General features: G+C 41.3%; 3 protein-coding genes across 3 annotated transcripts; 2 read left to right on the plus strand and 1 right to left on the minus strand.

The window, feature by feature from the left end:
• Positions 1-410: 410 nt before the first annotated feature.
• depdc4 (DEP domain containing 4) lies at positions 411-8,089 on the minus strand. The gene is made up of 9 exons (XM_071517109.1): positions 8,014-8,089; positions 6,909-7,326; positions 6,579-6,730; positions 5,645-5,846; positions 4,800-5,050; positions 4,250-4,392; positions 3,902-4,027; positions 3,509-3,587; positions 411-2,480 (listed from the first exon to the last, which is right to left on the minus strand). The coding sequence occupies exons 1-9, from the start codon at positions 8,087-8,089 to the stop codon at positions 2,281-2,283; spliced, it is 1,647 nt and encodes a 548-aa protein (XP_071373210.1). The 3' UTR covers positions 411-2,280.
• A 1,787-nt stretch (positions 8,090-9,876) lies between these two features.
• LOC139642321 (4-galactosyl-N-acetylglucosaminide 3-alpha-L-fucosyltransferase 9-like) lies at positions 9,877-11,061 on the plus strand. The gene has a single exon (XM_071517113.1). It carries the CDS (start codon positions 9,877-9,879, stop codon positions 11,059-11,061), a length of 1,185 nt encoding a protein of 394 aa, XP_071373214.1.
• Positions 11,062-12,208: 1,147 nt separating this feature from the next.
• tcp11l2 (t-complex 11, testis-specific-like 2) lies at positions 12,209-21,674 on the plus strand. Its single transcript, XM_071517124.1, has 10 exons — positions 12,209-12,316; positions 14,867-15,047; positions 15,710-15,842; positions 16,683-16,803; positions 17,039-17,262; positions 17,734-17,870; positions 18,158-18,345; positions 19,257-19,438; positions 19,720-19,892; positions 20,133-21,674. Exons 2-10 carry the CDS (start codon positions 14,879-14,881, stop codon positions 20,393-20,395), a joined length of 1,590 nt encoding a protein of 529 aa, XP_071373225.1. The 5' UTR covers positions 12,209-12,316; positions 14,867-14,878; the 3' UTR covers positions 20,396-21,674.
• Positions 21,675-22,382: the final 708 nt, after the last annotated feature.

The raw sequence follows: 22,382 nt of genomic DNA on the forward strand, positions 1-22,382 counted from the left end.
GAGAAACCAGAAACTGGTACAAAACTGAAGCCCCTGGTCTTGAACATTGGATGGACATTGTAGGGGAAATATTTGTTATGGAAAAATTAACATTTATCCTAAGCACCAAGGAGGATGTATTCCATAGAAAATGGGACAAATGGACTACTACTACCTACATCAAAAATGGTCGAAATGTACAACAATGCACTAGATTTCTATGAAATATGTACCACACACTGTTCATTGTTCACTTTTGTACGATACAATTCCCAATAATAATACATTTAAAAAAATAATAATAAAATAAAAAATAGGGGGGGGGGGGAAACTGGGAAAAATGCACTAAAGAACAAAATATGAACAGGACACCAAGAGAACATCAAGTAAAGTTTTATTAGATAATTAATTTTATCAACAAATAAGGCATGTTTCAGCATCATAAAGTGCATTCTAAGATAGTTATACCCAAAGAACAACAAACCATGTGAACTGAAATCAGGTTAGGATTGAATCTTCAGCCTAAATGACTTTTTATGACAACGGTTTTCTTGATCAATCAAAAAAAGAAAACAAACAAAAAGAGAAAATCCACTGGTAGCCATTATGCTTCACCAAACTCAACATGAAGCCTAAAATGGTGATGAGAGTAAAAGTCACCTTTTATTATGCCCTTTTCCATCATTTTCAAGCAAAATCCTAGGCTCTCTAGAGGTAATGCCATAAATAAGAAAAAAAAATTAAAGACATTTCATTGAGTTAATGGCACTAAAAAGCATTTTAAAACCCCTATCATCACAAAGAGATTATATAAAGTTAATTTCAACTCAGCTATGGTTAGCCTAACATATTGTACCCTTTCATTGCAAAATCTTTTCACAGAAAAAAACTGTTTTCTTACTCCATCTCTAATAGAAATAAATTAGATACAAAACCATATTCGACTACAGTAGTGCTACATTTACCAGTATTATTCCTTAATAAACTTACACCATGCTACAGACAAACTTAAAAACATAAAATGGCTGCTATATTATTGTTACTGTTCATTTGATATGTAGAAATATTATTGCCTGAGCGAAGTGCACAGCATTATTTGGACCCACTGGGGACAAAACGCTAATCAACCTAAGTTAAATGACTCATAAGGATAACACATTAGATTTATCCATTATCTAGTTTCAACTATTGAAAGTATTTATTTCATTGATCCTTCTCATATATTTTCATACTCATATTCCATATTAATCCCAGAACGATCTAGGACACAAAAGACAAATGACCTCTTTAAACATGATTCTCTCATCCACACAACAGAAAATCAATCTAAACACTGAAGAAATAAAACACCTCACCAAACACCAAACTTTTACTGCCACCAGCTGAGCTTTCACAGCTCACAGATTACCACTGGTTATCAGTTAGGCACCAATATAAGGTGAGTGTGTACTTCATGGTTTGTAAACCAGTGCAAAAGCATTAAAAGCATTTTAAAACTGTAGTGTCAACATTTATAAAGCCAATGCCTTGGACAAACAACTTACATCTTATACTCAATCATTCCAAACGTTTCATAAAAAAAATTGCCATAGTCATCAATTAAACCATATTGGAACACACATGCAGTGCTGTTGGATAGACTCAAGACTCAACAAAATCAACAGATATCAACTCAACTGTGTATCGTGGGCCCCTCATGACCTAAGAGGATTTGGAGAGGCTAAAGCCATGTGATAATACTATAGCAGCACCACCTATGTTTACTATAGTGATATCTGCACTGATATTCATCTAGGGTGTGAAATAGGGATGGGACGATATATCGAAATTCAATATATCACAAGTCAATGCCATTGCTAGAAAGATTTGTGGCTCAGAAATAAACATAATTCTGCACAGTCATACTTTGTTGTCATTTAACTTTTGTTAATTACATCATATTGTGGTTGTATCGAATTGTGAACCCCATATCGCGTATCGAATCGTATCTTGAAATAAGAATATCGACCCATCCCTAGTGTAAAACCCTCTCTACATAGACATTAGGTGGGATCAGGGGACTAGGGGTTGACTTAGAGGGAAAAATCAAAATATAAGCCTGTATTCCAGTCTTTAAGTATCTGGGACAGTAAGGACTTCCCTAATTAGACCCATGATGTGTATTTAATTCGTTATCACTCGAAAGTGTAAACAGTATCAGCACTCCTACCAGCTAGCTTCGTGAGAATAAGCCCTGAACATCACTAAACATCGCTCAACTCCTCCTCAAGTCATACCCGTACCATTTGGTCCTGTGTTCTTTCAGAAGGTGCTGGAGAAGTGCTGGAGGAAGACCACGGGGTGATGTTTCTGGAACTCCTTGACCAGCCTCCTCCTGTCCTTCACAGACATGCTGTTGTTGAGAGAGACGTCATGGAGGAGCTGCTTGAGGCTCTCCAGGGTGGTCGCCTCGCGCTGGTCCTCGTACTGCTGTGGCGTCACCTGCTGGCAGAAGGTGAAGGCTGCAACACACAGAGGGGATGGGGGAGAGAGAGAATCGTTGAGGACATTGGTTTCCAGCTGGTTCGCTAAAGTACACTTGTTGCTGTAGAGTGAGCTCAGGCGTGCCTTAGAATTTGCTTAAATGAAGAGCAAATATCAAACAAACAGGTAACACTTTATTTGGATAGTCCAACGTTGATACTCAACTATCAGGTGACAAGTAGATGTTCAACAATGTGTCACCTGCCTATTTGGTGCATCTCCACAGACTAACCCTAACCTGACCCCATTTTCTAAACCTAATCCTAATCTAAACCTAACTCTATTTTTTAACATTAAACCCAACCCTAAAATCAATCCAAGCCTAAACAATAAATATCTATATACTACTTTTCACACGCTTATGGAGTATCACTTGAAACTCAGTAGGCTTTATAGTGACACATTATAGTCACTTGATAGGAAGTTGAGCATCAACATTGGACTATGCAATTAAAGAGTGACCCAAAAATATTACATTAAGTTAATCAAATCATAATCACCATTGCTCTTTGGCGATGCCATCAATTTTTTATATATAGGACTGGACCACACTAGGATTTATTTTAAATTTCTAAGCAACTGAGGATAAGAAGGGCCTTGGAATTTTGTGCCCTTAATTAAAGTTTTCAGTCACATAGAAAAGCCAAAGACAAACTGGCTTTGGGACTGGGATTGCCTCTTGCTACTATTACTCTGTCACAGTCTGCAGAAGATGAAAGCTGTAATATACCACAGGAAGGGGGCGCGGGAAGCACCAACACATTAGGGATTAGTATTGACTGACATCATTGGTCAAGGGAAACAACAGATAAGGCATGCAAATCCATAACTGATATATTTGTACATTATAGTATGTTAAGCCCTATGCTTGTGATAAAGGGCTATATAGATAAACATGACTAGACCGTATATGTGGCAGATTAATTTCTCTGGTATTACATTTGATGGTGTATTGTGCAATGTCAGCCCTCTTGTGCATATTTCTCTGGAGTTGTATTTGACTTACTGGAAATGGAGTCAGGGTCTTTGCCCTGCTGCATAGTCCTCAGTGTTTTCCTCACAGCTTCAATCAGGGATGTGGGAGTCTGTAATCATTACAGGTAGAAAGAGTAAAACATATTTAAACAAATTTAACACAAAAGAATAAGAACTAAAATGGCCTACAACTAACTAGTGCCTGTAGATTTACAGTCTACATCTATGTATAGGACACAATGAACGCAACAGAAACAGGAACTCACAAACTGAACAACAATGAGTCATTCTGCTGTGAAATCCATACAATGAACATTCCCTGTTAGATAATTATGGTGTGCAACTTCCCCAGTGTCTTCAGGTATGCATGTGTGTGAAACCCAAATTCCAAAAGAAGAGCAGTTATGCAACGCCAAAAGTCTACCTTGAAGAGCTGAGTGTGGTTGTCCATGAGAAACAGCACCAGGGTCTCGCTCTGGGCCCGCGTCAGCTCATGATTCTGGACAATGGCCTTCTGAAAGGTCCGACTGGCCAAGACCCTGTTGTCAATCTGAAAGAGAAAACACCAGACAGTCAATGGTAGATTCCAAAACTATGTATACACATGGAAGCTGAGAATAGTGTTATGGCCTGTTGAATTTTGCATACAGTGGTACCTAACTACAGGAGAAATGACAGTGTATTCCCATGATTTTCAATAAAGCCTCTGAATATAAGAAATAAGTCTGCAGACAGGTTGGTCTAGAGAGGGAGGACAGCGATAGCCAGCTACCTGTTTGTGCAGACGGCAGGCATCTGGGCGAGCTGCTGTGGCCATGAAGGCCAGGAGTCTCCGGAGCTCGTCTCTAACGCTCGCCTCCAGCAGGCGCAAACACAGCTGAGACGCCCTGATCGCCTCCTCCACCTTCCCTCCATCTGGAGAAAAGAAGTAAAAGGAGTGAAGGGGGCAAGAGGAAAATGATTTAGATCTTAAAGGGAAACAGAACTATGAATATAAACTTATACAAAAGGTGTAGGTATAAAATTTAAAAAAAAAAAGCACCAAAATGAAGTCCCACCACATTGAGGGTTCTGGTGGTGCATTTCCTGTAGTAGTGATTAGCATAGACTTTCATGACTAGTGGATAAGTACAACAAAACCATGTCAGAAAATGCACCCCATTCCATTACAGAGACACTGTCACTGAAATATGTCTTAATGCTTCATATATACACATATCAATCATCCGATGTCAAGTGTGCCAGAACAGGTCCTCAAATCAGTCTCTATAATTTTCATGGTTACACAATAGACACACCAGAAAACCCTTTCCAAGTCTCACCCAGCAAATCCAGTATTGCAATATGTACATCCAGGTATCGTCCTGAGAGCAGCGGGGATTTTTCCTGTCCGCTGTAGTACTTTGCCATCGTGTCAAAGAGCAGCCTCTTCTGGCTGGCCGAACCTTCGGCCTGGCCGTCCTCTGAGGAGGTGTCGCCGCCCTGCTGGCGGAGCTGCTCCCCTGCAACCACGATCAGCTGGTCGGGGAAGAGCTCCAAGCAGTCTGCTGCTGCCGACAGCCACCCGTCCAGCCTGAGACAAGAGATGAGACAAGATGACACACAAAAATGTTATCTGTCATTATGTGGTATACAATTGATTAGGAGATGAAAATATTCAATGTTCAACATTCATCATTTTTAATGGCACTATCCTTGAAAATAAGTTAGTATAATCAAGACTGAAGTCACAACTGCCACACAGACAAAACCATAACTAATCAATCAATCACTCTCTAGTCATTACAGTTTTATATGTTGTTGGCAATAATGATGCGTTTGTTACTGTCAACGCAATTCCCCATCACCAATGTTCATCAATCAATGAGACTTTTGACTGAACACAGCTATTCATACTTTTAACACTACATACACTAACAACCTGAACCCACCTACCACCACAAATACATTGGAATTCTGTGGGAAACACTGCTGATTAACCAAGCTGCTCTCTCCCTTTGTCACCTTCTCAATGTAAACTAAAACACACACCCTAGGGTTTTTTCAATGTTATCTGCAAAGCTTATTGATAACATCTAATTTATTCTGTGTGTGTTTGTTTAATCATTCTGGTCCTATGTTTTATTAACATGCAAATAAACTTTCATGTGTCAACTGGAGCACTGACTGGGGCAGGTTGAGGGTGTTGGGCAGCTCTCTCTCCAGGCAGGTGTTGGAGATAACCAGGTCCTGGTGGTGAGTGGAGAGAGGGGCGCTGCAGGCCTGGGGCTGCACCCTGGGAGGGGAGGTCAGGATGCAGTCCAGCATGGGCAGCTCCACTATCTGCAGCAGCTGCAGCAGTGTCTGCTGCTTCCAGACCTCATCCACCACTGAGGAGACAGAGGGGGACAGAGAGGGACAGAGTAGAAAAGAGGAGGCAAGGAGATAAGGATAAGGAAGAGAAGAAAATCAAAGCAACAAGAGGACAGTAATGAAAATGATTGCAAATTATGATGTATTCAATTGGAAAGGCTAAATGAAAACAACTAAAACTATAACATTTTCTCAGAATCACAAAAAAGTCTTTATGCTTGCTTAAGGCAGAAACGTTTTTTAATCGAAAGAAAGAAACTGTGAGATAAATAAAGATGAATATGCATTTGTCTAATAACTAATGATGTAGCAACATTTGTCTATAAAATTAAATGTCCCTACAACCTCCTAGGAATGTCATAAACACCGTCGCTCCCATGTATAAAGGCACCCAGTGTGGTTGTATGGCCATTCGTTCATGATGCATTAGAAAATTGCCAAGTGCATTTTCTTTGGCTTAATGTTCGCGCAGCATAAAATATGTAAATATGCATATTAATAAATATTAATTGGCACCACAGAACAATAACAACTTGTGCTATACTAATCAATTCCTGAAAGACTCTTTCCATTTCTTGAGTGGATGTGTTTTCTGACATAGCCTATTTATGTACTTCAACCCAGATGATGGAAACACACCTAATTTCATTTCATTTTTTTTTTTACAATATTTCAACAGTTGTTTTGAAAGATGACATCAAACACTATCAATCATAGTGGCCGATATCGACACACTATCTCAGTCTTACCGGCCCTGGAGAGGAAGGCAGAAGAGGAGGGGGCTGTGGCCAGAGCCGGGGGCAGGGAGGGCCGCAGGTTGATGGTTCTCAGCAGCCTCTCCACCCTCCTGTCTGACGGTCCTACAGCGAGCGGATTGGAGATTGTCCTCAGCTCATTCAGCCTGGGGACAGAACATGAAGCAGGCATCATTATGGTGATCAATATACACTCAGGTCTGTGTAGGAAAGAGCTGTGGATGTGTGCGTTTCATTTAATCTGGCAGTTCCATACAGTCTGGAATAAGGCAGTGAAACACCACTAAAACACATCAAACGGTGGCAATTTCAAGTAAAGCCAACCTGGAGCCCTTCTTCCTCTTTGTCTCCTCTGGTGCCACGTTTTCTGTGTCACTACCGCAGTCCTTGGTGGCGGAGCTGGGCAAGGCTTTACAGTCCAGGAAACGGTAGAGGCTGCAGCTGCTATCCTCAAAGGTCACCTCCTTGTCCCGGCGAAACAGTTTCGTACCCACCGGCTCGAACACCTTGGCCTCCATCAGCGCCTGGCAGAGCCGCGTCGCTTTGAGGCGAGACACCTCACTGGCGCAAAACACCACGTTCTGCATCAAATAACTCAGGACGGCGTCCACGGCATCGGAGCCCGTGAAACAGTCGGCGTGAAGGCGCAGGTGCCTCCGACGCCGACGCACCTCCACCTGGGTTTGCAGGGCCTGGATGATGTTCCGCCATAGGTGGGTGGCACCGAAGGGCCCGGAGTATCCTAATAGGAGACAGGGAGAGAGAGGAAGTCAGAGGTCAATAGCTAGACTGTTATCATGGACCTCATTTTGCTGTCTAACATATCCAAAGAGAGGTCTTCAGTCGGTTCATGATTCAGTGAAGAATTAAGTTAACAGTTAGGCTAATCTCAGAGATTTCACTGAATTAATTTTCATCATATTCTCCATGGTATCAATAGTCTATACCAGGGTTCTCCACATTTTTTCATGTCAAGGGACCCACAGATTGATACACTTTAGACCGTATACCCCCATTTAATAAAAGGTTTTGTCTCTGGGACCCCCATGACGAGGTTTTTGTTGTCTGTCTCTACTGCAGGTTGAGAGAATGAAACCTCTGATCAATATGCATTCTCTCCCAGTGCAAAGTGAACAAAAATAATATTGAAATCAGCTCATTTCGCTGGAGACCCCATGGAACCACCTAAAGGACCCCTGGGAGTCCCTGTACTACAGTTTGGTCTACACTATAGACTGTTTATGTGTAGGGTGTTGGTGTTGACGCAAATTTTCAAGGACCCTGCAACACAGGGCGGGCTAACATTAGCGCTGTCAATGCTAAAACCCCAACGTCCTAGCATTTATTTACACTGCTTTGTTTTGTTTGTGTGGTTGAATTTAGATAAATGGGTGTATGTGCTGCACTTTATTGAATACAGATCACTTACCAGGCTGAATATTTTCACGAAAACTCCGCGTTTGGCTGTTCAACCGTCTGAACCGAGGAGTCAAATCAACCGCCATCACGAGCTCCCGTGTGACGTAACGCAAGAACTTCTTCTTCGGTGGAGAAGTTACTTGGATAGTAGGCTAACTAATGAAGCGCGCCATCTAGAGGAGAGATAAATAAAGGTTGAAAGCAATTCCTAACTACTATTCCCTCTTAAATGCATTCAAATCCATTCAAATTAATTTAAACTCCTATGGTTCTTGGGGAGGAGAACAGTGGAAACAGTGTAACTTGATGCCAGATATGTTTCACTGTAGCCTACTAAATTGTCCAGGACGCATTGCATACGAATCTATGTATTGTCCATATTGCATATAATCATATTTATGGAATCATATGCATCACATGGGGGGGGAAAAAGGTGTTCCTATAATTACTGAATTTGCCTATTCTTTATTGTACCATATTCATCTGTACTGTGCCTTATTTTGTCCTGTGCTCTTGTAATGCTTTGGCAACTCTGACTAGGTTCATGCACATCTGAATCTTTCTCTGAATCTGAATCTCAGTCTGAGTCTGATACAGAGAGAGACAGAGAGAGACTTTGCACAAAAAAGGCTTCTATTTTTTCCTGTTAAGCGGCTTATATCACCAAAAATTTTTGATGAATGTTCATGTTTTCCTTAATTTACCTGTTGTTTTTTTGTTGATGCCCTTCTGTTCTTGCTTTCTATTTGCTGCATGATTTTGTTTTTGCTTTTGTTGAAGTGAGTTCGCTTGGACTAAATAATTAAAATGTGTGTCTGCATTGTCTATGTCATGCAAAATATTATCCCATTATGCATAACATAGACAATGCATAATGAGATAGCATTTTGCATGACATAGACAATGCCATGCCCTACAAAATATTATCCCATTATGTCTTTTTTATCAAACCAAACAAAACCTGAACCTGATCTGATAGGGAATGAATAGGACTGAATAGGAGTGCTGGTCTAAGACTAGTTCACCTCATTCGTATCAAGTCAGGTGACGTGGTCAGGTCCTATCAACTCTCTTATGCATGCTGGACTTCAAAGAACGTGTTTGGTTGTCAGTGTGCCTTTTACTGAGAGGATCTGAACTATCTGATAAAACTTTCTACATCAAGGTGAGATTTTTCTCAAGGTTTCTTATTGCAATATTGGTAATGCCGTCATAGATCAGTTCATGACTATTTGTTATGGCTAATGTTGAACTGAAAAGATGTTTTATCATGTCATAAATGTAGTTTTACAGAAAATAATGACATCACCCTTTAATTTAAAATACTGAGTAGTCCTTCTACTTTGACATGCAATGTTTCCATTGCTATTTCAGGCCGATGAAAGATTTTTAACATCTTTTGTCTCTTGTAGCTATTATTTCCCTTTGGGTCTCTCTGCACCCAGTGTTTCTGAAAAGTGCAAACATAGAATACAAATATTTTGTATTATAATTAGCAAGGAATTTCTTGCCAATTATTAAGAAACCAAAACTAAAGGGTGGAAAAAGAGATTTTTTAACACACCTGGTTCTAGCAGCTATTTAAGTTGTAATGACCTGTGTTTCAAATGTAGCCCTACAGCTCACCACTTGCTTGCACACACATTTTATATCACTCTGTATTTGCTCACACAATCTCTGATAGCACCAAGCTATGGTGTACTGTTCATGCACAGAGCTAGAAGGAACACCATGTCACCAGTTGCTGAGTTGAACGGCTCTCTCCGGTCTATTCTCACCACTGTAGTATAGCATACAGTCTGAATCAGCACCATTCTCAAATCAGATGTTCTGTTTGGAGTCAATGGCTCTGTTCTCTCTCCAGGGGTAAGCCATGTCTTCTTCAGCCTTCCAGTGGAGCCAGCTGCGTCACTTTGTCTTCAGCAGCCTCATACTGATGTGTTCTCTGGGTCTTTTCATCATGTACTACAAACCTGACATCAACTTCCCCACTTTTGGCATTTACATGTTCCCTCAAAAGGAGGCAGATGGTCCTCCCTGCCCTGCAGTTAAGTGTGCAGAGGCAGACCAGGCCCAGGTCTCAACACCAAACTGTTCCTCAGAGCAGCACATGAATCCACACTACAATCACACCCAGGAGGTCCAGGCTGCAGGTGGGGATGCAGAGCCTGACACTATTGTTTTGATCTGGATGTGGCCGTTTGGCCAAAGCTATGATCTCAACTGCAGTGCGTTCAGTATCACAGGATGTCACTTGACAGATGACAAGGCTGCTTACAGCAAGGCCCACGGTGTCCTCTTCCATCACAGCGACATCCGTGGACAGGCCGACCTGCCGCAGGAGCCCCGTCCCTGGTTCCAGAAATGGGTGTGGTTTAATATGGAGTCGCCTGCTAACTCACCTCAAATCCCTGAGCTCAATCATTTGTTCAACTTGACATGCAATTATCGCCTCGATTCAAATATCCCAGTGCCTTATGGGTCATTGGTTCCAGTGACTCATGAGGATAAGAGTTTCAAACTGCCGGCAAAGGACAAATTGGTCTGCTGGATTGTGAGCCACTGGAACCCAAGGCACAAGAGAGTGGAGTTCTACAATGAGCTGAAAAAGCATGTAAAGATAGAGGCTTATGGAAATGCCTTTGACCGACATTTAAATGACCAAGAGTATGCAAAAATAATGCCTAGTTGTAAATTTTATCTCTCCTTTGAAAACTCTATCTACAAGGACTACATCACAGAGAAGTTATACATGCCCATGATGATGGGGACTGTGCCAGTAGTTCTGGGCACTGACAGACAAAACTACGAGGATCGTGTCCCAGGAGACTCTTTCATCCACGTGGATGACTTTGCCACGCCGAAGGAGCTGGCGGAGAGGCTGCATCACCTCAACCACAATCATACCGAGTACATGAGGTACTTTAACTGGAGAGACAAATACAAGGTCAAGACATCAGTGTTTGGCCTTGAACATGCATGCTCAACATGTAATTACTTACAAAAACACAGAGGCTACCAAGCTTTTCATGGTTTCAACAATTGGTACTGGGGTTAACTTCCTAGTTATATAAAGCACATCAGCAATAATGGCAGTCTCCAGAAGAGGAAACACATTTTGGAACTGAGGGTTCTCTCTTTTTTTTTCTTTTTTTTTTAAAGTAACTTTGTTGTTATTGTTATGAAAGATGTCTTCACTGATCACTTAAATGGTGATGTGTTCATCTTTGTTTCATTCACATGCTGAACAAAATGAGCCAATTGCTTTAGCATGTAGTTGGTTTGATTTTACTGTAGACAAAGAAGTAAGGATAATATTGTTAATAACACAGTGCAATTTTGTTAAAAACAATTAATTATATATTTTTTTAATGAAGATGCTGTTATTATTATTGTTGTCGTTGTTCTTGTTCTTCTTCTTCTAAGAAGAAGAACAAGAAAAACCTGAAACCCCAACGAAGATGAAGAGGCTATGGAAAACGCCCCCTGTCGGCTCAACTGTCACAATGCCCAAACGAAAAATCACTGTAATATTCCTATAAGGACTTATAGCCTGTTTGTGATACTCAATAATGAATATATAGTAACCTTATTGTATTTTGTTTTATCACCTATGCTAATACTAGTAGTTTCACCTATAGTTGATGCATATTTTAAAGGTTGTATCCTTCCAAAGTTATTATATGAATATAGTTGTTTTCATAATGGGCACAATAGGGAAAATGTGGTACTGTTATGATATTTTCAATGTGGTGTAACTACATTAAATTATTACTTTTCTGTTGTCCATTAAATAACTCAGGAAACGAAGTCTTCGCTGCTGTAAAGCCCTCAGGTCGGAAATCGTGAAAGGCACGCGCCACGCGCACGCACACACACGCACACACACACACACACACACACACACACACACACAAACTGAGGTCACATCCGTAAACAAAGACGTCCCACGTGAAGTGGAGCGGAGCAAACCATTTCAGATAAGTGCGGTGTGATGTGGTATTCTGTACTGTATTGCACGACCCAAACACAAGATATGGTTTTTAGTTTATGTGTAGCAAGTTTTTAAATAATATTAGTTTTACAAAATAGAATAATTAAATGGAGCACTCTAGTTAAAAATATCCGATTTGCTCTTGCCTGGTCGTTGAACGCCCCTACGTGTGGGATGATTTGTCCCGTTCGCCCTCGGAGCCAGCTGGGGGAACGAAGGACCTTTAAACGAAGAGAAGCACTGAACAGGACGTCGACGACTTCCCCTCACAATTGAGCTATTTTTGGTGTCAGTCTCCCTTAACGGAGACTTGGATGAGGTAAAAGTCGCTTTTGAGCAGCACCTTTTACTCTAATTATGATTTAAAGTCAGTCGGTAGGCTTTAGCAAGGTAACTTTGACGTTAGTTTGGCTGAAAGTCAACCCAGCTCGCCTTGTTGTGGAGCGGAAACTTGACTTGACTCGTCGAAGGTTCTAGCTAGTAAACGTTAACGCTAATGTTAAAAAATAGTTTTCAATTTGCTCCATCGAATTAACGCAAATTCGTGATTTATATTCGACTGTTCAAATATTGTCAACCAATTGTAGAGATTGTAATGTAAACGTTGCCATATCATAAACAAACATTACATTGACAGTTAAAACAATTAATCTGTATACTACTGCATCTGCATTATGCATTTAGTTGTAATGCACTTCTTTCTTGGATTGGTTCAAGCATGGAGGCTGTTGTTTTGGTTCTGTAGCTCAGATCACGTGTACCCATCACTGACGCGTGTGTGGATATGTTTTTTTTATCCATGTGCACAGCAATGTAACCAAGGATTTTCCTTGTAGGGGTGAGCGATAGGGGTCTGCAGCCAATAAGGAGAGTCCCTATGTAGCTAGACCAGCCTCCTGAGCCACTTCTTTGTTTACATTATTTTGATTGCAGGGACTGATAATATAATCATTGGTCCTTATTCCAGATGCCAAATTGTATTACAGTTCTATACATAATGCAAAAAGAAAGCAGCGTTAGGCATATTGCAAAAGCCAAGGCTTTGGTACAAGATTCTGCAGGAGTTCTTGTAACAATTTTCTATATCAGAGCTGGAAAAATACATTTCATCGGCACATCAGAACATGTTTAGAATCCAAATATTGGCTAAAAAATGTATTTGTTAATGTAGATAACATTCAAAAAATATTTTGTCTGGCCAAAGTATATTTAGCATTTCATAAGATATGTTGTTAACAATGCACATCTCTAAATATTCACATATGTCAAATGTTTATTTTTCTTTTCATTTTTTTGCAGTATAGATCTGGTGTAGCCTAATGGTATGTTGCATTGCATGCTGCCTGATATTCAAACTGCTTAAAGAGGTCTTCTCATAACGAAGCAGCAGATGACAAAGTAGACCTAATCCTTAATCAGTCCTCTGGACTGCACTGGACCCTTCACTTAAGATAATCTGTGAAAATTGGCCTGCTGCTTCGCTGTGACCTAGCTATCAAGTCTGGCGGATGATGTAATGAATAGGCTTCGGCCGCAGCAGGGGGGCATGTAGGCTATAGAGGGAAGTCACAGACACCCTCACCCCCTCGTGCTATCTTTAAACCAAAAGAGCAGCAAGGGAGTGTGCATTCATTTCTGGCAGGAGATAACTGAGACCAGGAACAGGAACACCCAAGGGTCACCCTGCCTGCATGGTGTGGGTCAGATGATAGAGAGGCAGAAGCCTGCTGCATTGTAGGCCTTAAAGGGGCAAAACTTTGGGAATTAATTACAATAATCAAGCTATTTTTTAGTGTTGTTATTTATCCAAGTGTGGTGATCTGTTTATTGTTTGTAAGCAAATGAATCCATGAACCCACACTGCTGTGCATTTCCTTATTCAGACATACCAGCCCAAATATCACTCATTACCCCTCTAACTTGACACCGTTCATGACAGATGTTTGGGTTTTCACACAGCAGAATAGGCTGTTGTAACTGAATTTACTCAGCTGGGCTATTGCCCCTTGTTTTCTCACTTTTCCTGATGGCATTACCTTTGTGAGGAAGAGACAACACATGTGACATGGCAGTGAGGTGTAACTGGATCTGTTTGACTGTTGAGAAACCCACTGTTGTCCCATGTTGCCCTGGAGACACATTTGATCTTGCCAGGCCAGAACACAGTGTCCTTTTTTTCCTCGAGGAATACAGGCTTTTGTTTAAACCTAGTTATGGAAATGGGCTTTTTTGTGTCGTGGATTTGCATAACATTGTTGACTGCATTGCAATAAGCACACATTGAGTGGTCAAGAGTTCCTTCCAGTATGTTACCATAGCTCCTTCCAGAGTTTTAAAAGGTGTTGATGCTTGGAGCTGTGAAACAGGGCAACTGTCTCTCCGTTTCCTTGACGACTGGCCCACCAGCTGTTTTATTGAGTGTGTTTGGTGTTTTTCCTCCACTCTGTTATCTCCCCTAGCAACAAAAATCATTGCAAAGTGAAAAATTAATGCTCTCCCTGTCACTCTCTCAGACTCACACACACGCTTACACACGGATAGAGCTAACATCTCAGTGAACCCTTGAATTTTGATCAGCAATTCTCAGAAAAAACTAGTCAGAGGTCTTACTCTTGTTGCGATTCCTGTTGGAGCAGCCAAATACCGGCCTAGACAACAGCGTCCAACAAAAAGAATGCTAAACTTGTTTTAGAAAGTAAAATTAGAAACCACACTTGTTTGCTGTGAAAGTAGCCAAATGCCTTTTACTCATTAGCATGAGAGTTGTTGAAGAAGTTCAGTAATAGAAACGGACAGGAATTCTGTAGCCTAATTAGCCAAGTTAGTGGTTCAATGAGCTAAAGTGTTACAACCAACTTCTCATCTGCAGCTCTAGCCCAAGATGCCTCTAAATGACGAGCGACCCGCCTCCACATCCAGTGGCGAGGACCAAGGAAGTGATGTGGAATCATCATCGGAGCGCTGTGACAGCATGACATCGTCCAGCGACCTGGACTGCTCCCGTGAGAGCTTCACTAGCGACTGCTCCAGCAAGCACAGCACGCCCTCCTGTGAGTTTACCCCCTCAACCTGTTTTCTCCTTACTGCGTAACCTCACTCCACAGCTTTTGGCTCATTGTTTTCTTTTTAGTGTCAGTCTTTTTTCCTATCCCGGAGCTCTGCCTGTGTTTATGGTGTTACCCAGAAGTTGTTTTACTGATGCCTTTGCTGTTCAATGTGATCCTTGCTACAGGGGCTTTGCTCCCATACAATTGTGAAATTCCACAAGATTTGGCACGTAGGCCATACAGACTCTGAAAAATAATATGCTGGTACCATTTTTCTTAGTATCACTAATGTTTTTAAGACGTCCAAAGATGCCAAAAAGCTTCCAAGTTTTTACTACCAGCCCAGGACCTTTTTCGTTGAGAAAATCAATTGAGTGTGAGCCTACTTTTTCTAAAGAAAAACAGCATGTACAAATGTGAAACAGAAAAATAATTTATTTAAATGTATGGTGAGGTATGCTTTCATTCAATAAAGAAAGGTATTGAAAAAGTATAATTTTAGAATAGGTATTGGAGCCTGTATTGGCATTGGAAAAATTTCCAAGCATAACCAGCCCCATCGCTGTCATCATCATCATGCAAACAATCCATTCTACTCCTCCACGTTTTTGTTTGAGCTCTTCTTAATCTGCTGACAACGCTTGCTCAATGTTTGTTCCCCACAGCCAGCCCACCCAAAACCTTAACTCTGGACGAGGTCATGCACTCTGCCCGGGACCTGTCCAATCTCAGCCTGGCCCATGAGATCATTGTCGACCGCAACTTCCATCTGGAGCCAGTCAATCTACCTCAGGACAGGTACAGGGGCCACACAGAAACCATCTTACATCTCCAGAGCCAGAAAACTTAATGTTAGGCAAAGACCAGACAGGATATATGATTTTTTTTTCACTTTTTCAAAAGAAGAAGAAAGGTAGCATATGTGGTAGGTTTGGTTAAACTAGTGATTGATTATGCAAATATGGAAAAAAGACATTGGGCTTTTCCATTGCTGTTACTATAGCTATGATGAAGCTAGAGGTGAAATCATTTTTTTCTCAAAATAAGTTATGCTAAAAGTTAAGTTCCCAGATCTAACAAACAAACAAAAGTGACATACTTAGTAACTCATAATATTATGAGCTAGTGAGGCATGACCTCTGATTAAATATACCTCTTTGGAAAGAAATAAGAAGAGGCAAGAGAAGAATTCAGTAGGAGGGAGTGAGGAGAGGGACAGCACCAGATAAGGCAGACAGCCCACTATAATTTATCACTGTACAGTGTCCTCCAGAATTATTAGCACCCTCAATTAATATGAGCAAAAAATGCAGAATAAAATTCACATTATTGTTTATCAAATGTTTTTTTATGCTCAGCAGAGAATATTATAGAATTTTATTGTGATACCATTACTCGGAGGAAAAAAAACAAACTTTTTTTTAAAATTCTGATGATGATGTTTGTCATGATTATTGGCATCTCTGCATCTAGTACTTTGTGCACCTTCCCTTTGCCAAGATAACAGTGAGAACATACTGCCTCTTGGCTGAGCCTCACATGTTCTGAAATCCTGACAACACCTCTATCCTGGCTGGACAAAGTCTGAGATGCACAAATAAGACAAAAAGACAACATCCACCATTTTTTCTTTTTCAGTCTATGGAAGGCAGTTAGAGAAAATGTGCACAAGGCCTTCTGGGATATCCTGGAGTCTGAACTGAACGACGACCCGCCTGAGTATCAGCAAGCCATCAGACTACTGCAGGAGATCAGAGAGGTCAGCTCACGTCATCTGCTCTTTACAGCTCTATTGGATCATTGCAAACAAAAATCAGCCATGCTTCTAATACATTGAATTCACAAAATAGTAGGGACATCTTTCTGATATTGAGTTGCAGCCCCTTTTGCATAACCCACATCTCAATTGTCTCAAAGCTTAAAAATCCTTCTCTAACTCATCTGCTTCACTTGATCTACAAAGATAACACTTATTCTTTTTCTTAATTGGATAGATCTTACTGTCATTCCTTAATCCGGGTGCCAATCGGATGCGGACCCAAATCATGGAGGTGCTGGACATGGACCTGATTCGCCAGCAGGCTGACAATGATGCTGTGGACATCCAGGGGCTCGCCATTTACATCATAAACACCATGGGCAAGATGTGTGCGCCAACTAGGGATGAGGAAGTCAAGAAGCTCCGGGAGAGCACAGACAACATAGTGGCACTGTTCAAGTAAGCCAGGAGGGCTAGTCATCTGATTGTCTTACACAAGTGACCTAGGACTTGTACACACTTGTACATTAACAGGGGAAGTGAAATTGTTGCACTGAGAACGTGCAATGACAACAATTCCAAACTTATGTCAGAGGGAGTAAATTACTGTTACGAGTTTTCTTACCTGTATCATCAAACCACGCTTACATTTCAGGAAAAGTGTGAGAAGCGTTCATCTCAGTTAACAGTGAGGGAAGATTCATATAGATAGCAGCTCAGTTTGTTGAGGTGGTTGCATCATTAATGGCAGCACCATGAACACGCTGATGATGAGTGGTCTATGGTTTTTGCACCTTGTGAATGTTTACAGTTTTTATACATTTATTTGCAAAGTCCTCTTAATATGTTTCCATTGTGTAAGTGTGTCCTTATTGGGGGATGGGGAGAAAGGAAGTCAGTCACAGTGGCTTGGTTATATCTGCACACTAGGGAGATCTTCCGTGTGCTGGACCTGATGAAGATGGACATGGTAAACCTCACCATCGATAATCTGAGGCCTGCGCTGCAGAAGCAGTGTGTTGAATATGAGAGGGCCAAGTTCCAGAGCATCCTGGACAAGACACCCAGTGAGTCACCCTTCTCTCTCTAGCTGTCAATAATGTCTAAATGTAAGAATATAATGTTTTGCATAAGAATATGCTGTTTTTACGCTGTTGGATATTCTATCAAAGTGAAATATTCACAAACTGACTGATGATGAAGGGTTACTGCTGCTGGAGACAAAAATCATCACTTGAATTGAATTCCAGTTGATGGAAAGAACAAATAATTTTAGGGCCATTCTGTTGATTGTCAGGAAGAGTGTTAAGAACAAACCACATGTGACCATTATGATGTTGATAAACGTCCTCAGGAGCTTTGGACCACACCACCTCCTGGATCAAGGCATCACTGGAGGAGCTGCTGTCAGCCTCGAACCCCACAGACCAGACCACCGGCCAGAGGAAGGAGCAGCGAGCGCTGCCTGGGCCCTTCCTGGTCATCAACACTGCCTTCCTCCACATCCTCACCTGGGACTACAATAAGAGCCCACTGCCTGAGGTGTGTTGAGAGAGATTGATTTCATTACCTGTGTATTTTTGTGCTCATTATTTGTGGGTGGCTCAGTGGTTAGTACTGTCGTACATACCTTAACAATGAAATGTAACACCAAAGTCTCTAAAATGATAGATCAATCCTGTCAGAAAATTGCAGACAAATGCATAAGTAGGCTATTTAAAATTGCGTCTATAGCCCATATTGATTATTATTATATATTGCATCATTGTAGTTAATATAAGTAGGCTATTTAATTATTTTCATTGTGGAAACTTTATCTTTCAAACACCAAAGGATCTTGGTGTTCTCTTCTAAAAGCTTGTCTAGTTATAAATAGCACCTTGGTCTATTGGCACCTCTCTAAGGAAAGGAGCCATTTCTGGATATGAGTTCATGGATGGAGTAAGTTTAAAAAGGCATGGTCATAATCCAGTTAACTCTGATCAAGCCTGCGTTTTTGCTGGTTTGGGGTTTAAGGAGCTGCTGCGCTGGTAGCAAGTTAGACTCAATTTTAATCTTGCAACAAGCCCAGGTTTATGTCAAATTGTTAACAAATGTAACCAGCTAACACAGTTATCCAAGGAACGGGGCAGAAACACTCTGTAAGCTGTAGTGGAGCACTAACACATCCTGGCTGCCTATGCCCAAATCTCTCACACCTAATCACAGTTTGGTTTGTATTCACATGCATAGTAGCTGAGAGAGTACTGAGCTTTCAGTCACAGCAAATCACAAGGTTCTTCATTTTCAAAAGCATTTTGTAGCATTCAATCCCCTATTCCTCATTCTAAGAAAAAATCTTATAATGACCCTCTATTAACATGGTGTCAGAGCAGACTCGCTTTTAAAACACATAGAAATCTCCAGCTGTTGTCAGTTGTATTGGCACTAATCTTTTTTTGGGTCCCCTCTAGACCCTCATGACAGATGAGCAGCGCCTACGGGAGATCCAGTGGCAGCTCCAGCAGTGTCAGGCAGTGAACGAGGTGCTGCTCATTGTCTACAGCGCCATCGGAGGACCCATCCAGGGCCTTCCCTCCCTGTCTGACCGTCTGAAGAGGATGACCAGTGTGCTGCTGGAAGGGATGCACAGCCAGTCAGTCCACTTTTTTTTTTACCCTTAAGTCCACATATCATATAATGTCAGGTGTAAATTCAACTGCAGCATATCTAGACATGATCCGATCACGAGACGCATGTTAATACCAGGTGAAAAGCGGGCCATGCACACACACACACACACACAGGCTTATTACAGGCTATACAAAGCTATACAAGTTATGCGATGTATTTATATGCACATTGAACAACCAGAACACACAACCTGAAGCGGGAGCTCAACCCAGAACTCTCCTCTCCTCTCTGAATTACCTGTAGGGACTTTAACCTGGAAGAGGCACTAGAGGACGCCAGCGCTCAGATCTGCTGTGAGCTCAACAAGTCTCTGACGGAGAGGAACTACCCCGCACTGACACCGGCGCTGCAGGCCACACTCACAGGCCAGATCTGCAGCATCGCCCAGAGGGACGATCCCATCCGCACTCTCGTCGGTAAGACGCTCACCTGTCCTCCATCACACTGCAGTTTTTTGTTTTTTGAAGAAGAGTATGCATTGGTGTGAGTGTGAAGTTGTGAGTCTCAAGAGCAGAATACCCTAAAGTTGTTTTTACTCAAACATATAGTGCGAGATAAACAAGCATTGAGGTGTTAAGGAAGTCAGCAAGTGTATCCTGCTTGGCATATTCTGACCAGTTATCTTCCCCTTTCTCTCTCTGTTGATTTCTCCACAGAGGAACGTGTACAGCAGTACTTCATGGCACTCATCTTCGATCCCAAGCCCCAGGCCAAACTTGAACAGGTACCTGCTGGCCTGACTGCCATTAAGCCTGAGCTGGCATCTCTGGGAGCGAAATACATCTCCCTGGTCAACTACAACAAGAGTGTGTACGGACCTTTCTACGCAGACATCCTCAGGAAGTTAATGTTCAGCAGCGCTCCGCCCGCACCAAGCCCTCCTCAGGACTCCGCTCAGGACTCTGTCACCTCCCAATAAAACTTCACTTTGGGTCGTTCGGAGTCTTTATGCTACTAGACATAGCTGAAGTTAAGGAGGCACTAAATTCGCTAGGCAGCTTCCCTCAGACAGTGTACTGTGATGGTCGCAGTTTTCCCCTACATATACGTGTTGTAGTTTTCACCACTGCATTTGTTGTGAGAGCGTTGGGGGTGCTGCCGTCAAAGCCACGCATCAGGCAAAACATCACAGTTACACCATACGTTCAAGATTGAATGTGACCTGCCTCATTTGTGGTAGAAGCTTTATAACACCTTAGTGAGACTCCCATGAACATTCACAGCTTAAAAGCTGAACGCCAGCGTTAGGGTGAAGACTCTCCTCTTCTAGTAAAACCTTTTTGTCACCCCCTGCATTGTGAATCTGTGTTTGCATTGAAGGGAGCAGTCAAACTCCGCACTCCTGTTATTTTGGAGGCTGTTCATGGAGGACAAAGGGCTGAACCTTAATTAAAATGCTACTGTTATCGAGAAAATGTATATGCCTATTTCAGAAGCTTTATGAAGCAGAGAGGAAGAAAATGCAAGCCTATATATTTATATAGACAAGTAGCATAGTAGCAATTCACATGCTTTACATATACAGTATAAGTTATTTATCACTATTAAATGTTAAAGTTAAGGGAATCAGAACATAGACAAGGAACTAAAGTGTAATTGCCATTAGCCCAAGCATTGAAGTGCCACCTTTCGAAGATGTTAATGCCAGCGATAGCCCAAATCCCATAGTATTATGTCTTGTGATTGCTCTCCCTTTAACTGTTTTGATGGCCAGGGAACTAAACATTATGTAAGTTTAATTCATTTTTCAAAATAGTTTTTAATCCACTGATATTATTGACCAGAAAAAAATGCAAATACCCGTTCTGAAAAATAACTGTTGTCTGCATGATTAGTTTTGTGTTGGTTGTTTATTGTTTTGGTTGTTACTTCTTGAGTAATTTGTTTGTTTTTTTGAATGTTGTATACTATAACCTATTCCCTACCAGTGGAATAGATCTTATATTGTTTTAGTTGCTGTCTTCATTACCTTTTGAGGTACTGTATTTGTCATTGTATTGCTATGCTGTCCCAACGTCGACTGTCACAACCTATAAGGAAAAGAAAGGTGCTGAACTCGAAAAGCTGTTGTGTCCAAAATTTTTTATGGACCCAAAGATGCACAAAGAAAAGCATTTATATTGTTTGACAAAAGTTTACATGAATATGTGGGAAATAGTTGTTCTTTTCCTCTGTAACACAGTTAATACAATAAAATGTCCAAAAAAAACAATGAGCATGTCTCATTTTTATTGAATGACAAGCTGTATAAAATCTCTGGATCGTTCCATGATTGATTTTCTGTTAAAAAGATTTGAGATGCTCTGAAAAAAATCTGTGCAGTCAAAACATGGCAGGCTTCAATTGTTGACTCATGGATACTTGATGTCTGTTGGTTTGTCAGTCCTCATGTAGATGTGTAACAGAACCTGGTCTCTGACATGGAACACAACACATCCACCAGTCAGGGAGTGGCATTTATAACAGCAAATATTTGGGGTTGTAACGTCTCAACTACTCTCCTTCACCTACCTTTACCTACATTCTGGCTTTGACAGTACTAGATCTGCACCCAGGTCTGGTACTGGTGCCTTCATGTATTTATTCCAAGAGGAAACAGGAGATTTTGGCTGCATCTCTCCCAGTGTCTTGATGCCTTTGAGTGCTGTCAGAAATATTGGGTTTGAAATCAAAGATTTGGGAGTCTTCATGCATTTGAACTAGTTTGAAGCTGTTAACATGCCATGATTGACGTTTTCTGTAGCCTTTGGTTGCTCCTGCTCAGCTTTTTCATACTTAACACACACATGCTTTTAGTGAGAGGTACATTTGACTTGTGTGTTTTACAGCAAACCAAACACTTCGATGTCAAATACAAATAAAACATTTAGCAAGTAGTCGTATCCTGCCATGGAATTTCAAGAGCT

This window comes from Centroberyx affinis, unplaced genomic scaffold (assembly GCF_046629955.1).
Source record: "Centroberyx affinis isolate AG114_WGS23_722 - 3 ecotype Tasmania unplaced genomic scaffold, CSIRO-AGI_Caff_v1 ptg000460l_1, whole genome shotgun sequence".
Lineage (NCBI taxonomy): Eukaryota > Metazoa > Chordata > Actinopteri > Beryciformes > Berycidae > Centroberyx > Centroberyx affinis.

Bases quoted from the DNA above. Each gene is read 5' to 3' on its own strand.
- depdc4 (XM_071517109.1), bottom strand. From the start codon at position 8,089: ATGGCGGTTGATTTGACTCCTCGGTTCAGACGGTTGAACAGCCAAACG. The intron at 4,393-4,799 runs GTGAGACTTGGA...TCTTTTCTCCAG, and splicing joins TGCAATACTGGATTTGCTGG to ATGGAGGGAAGGTGGAGGAG. The intron at 4,028-4,249 runs GTAGCTGGCTAT...TTTCTCTTTCAG, and splicing joins CCTGCCGTCTGCACAAACAG to ATTGACAACAGGGTCTTGGC.
- LOC139642321 (XM_071517113.1), top strand. From the start codon at position 9,877: ATGTCTTCTTCAGCCTTCCAGTGGAGCCAGCTGCGTCACTTTGTCTTC.
- tcp11l2 (XM_071517124.1), top strand. From the start codon at position 14,879: ATGCCTCTAAATGACGAGCGACCCGCCTCCACATCCAGTGGCGAGGAC. The intron at 16,804-17,038 runs GTCAGCTCACGT...TTAATTGGATAG, and splicing joins TACTGCAGGAGATCAGAGAG to ATCTTACTGTCATTCCTTAA. The intron at 19,439-19,719 runs GTCAGTCCACTT...AATTACCTGTAG, and splicing joins CTGGAAGGGATGCACAGCCA to GGACTTTAACCTGGAAGAGG.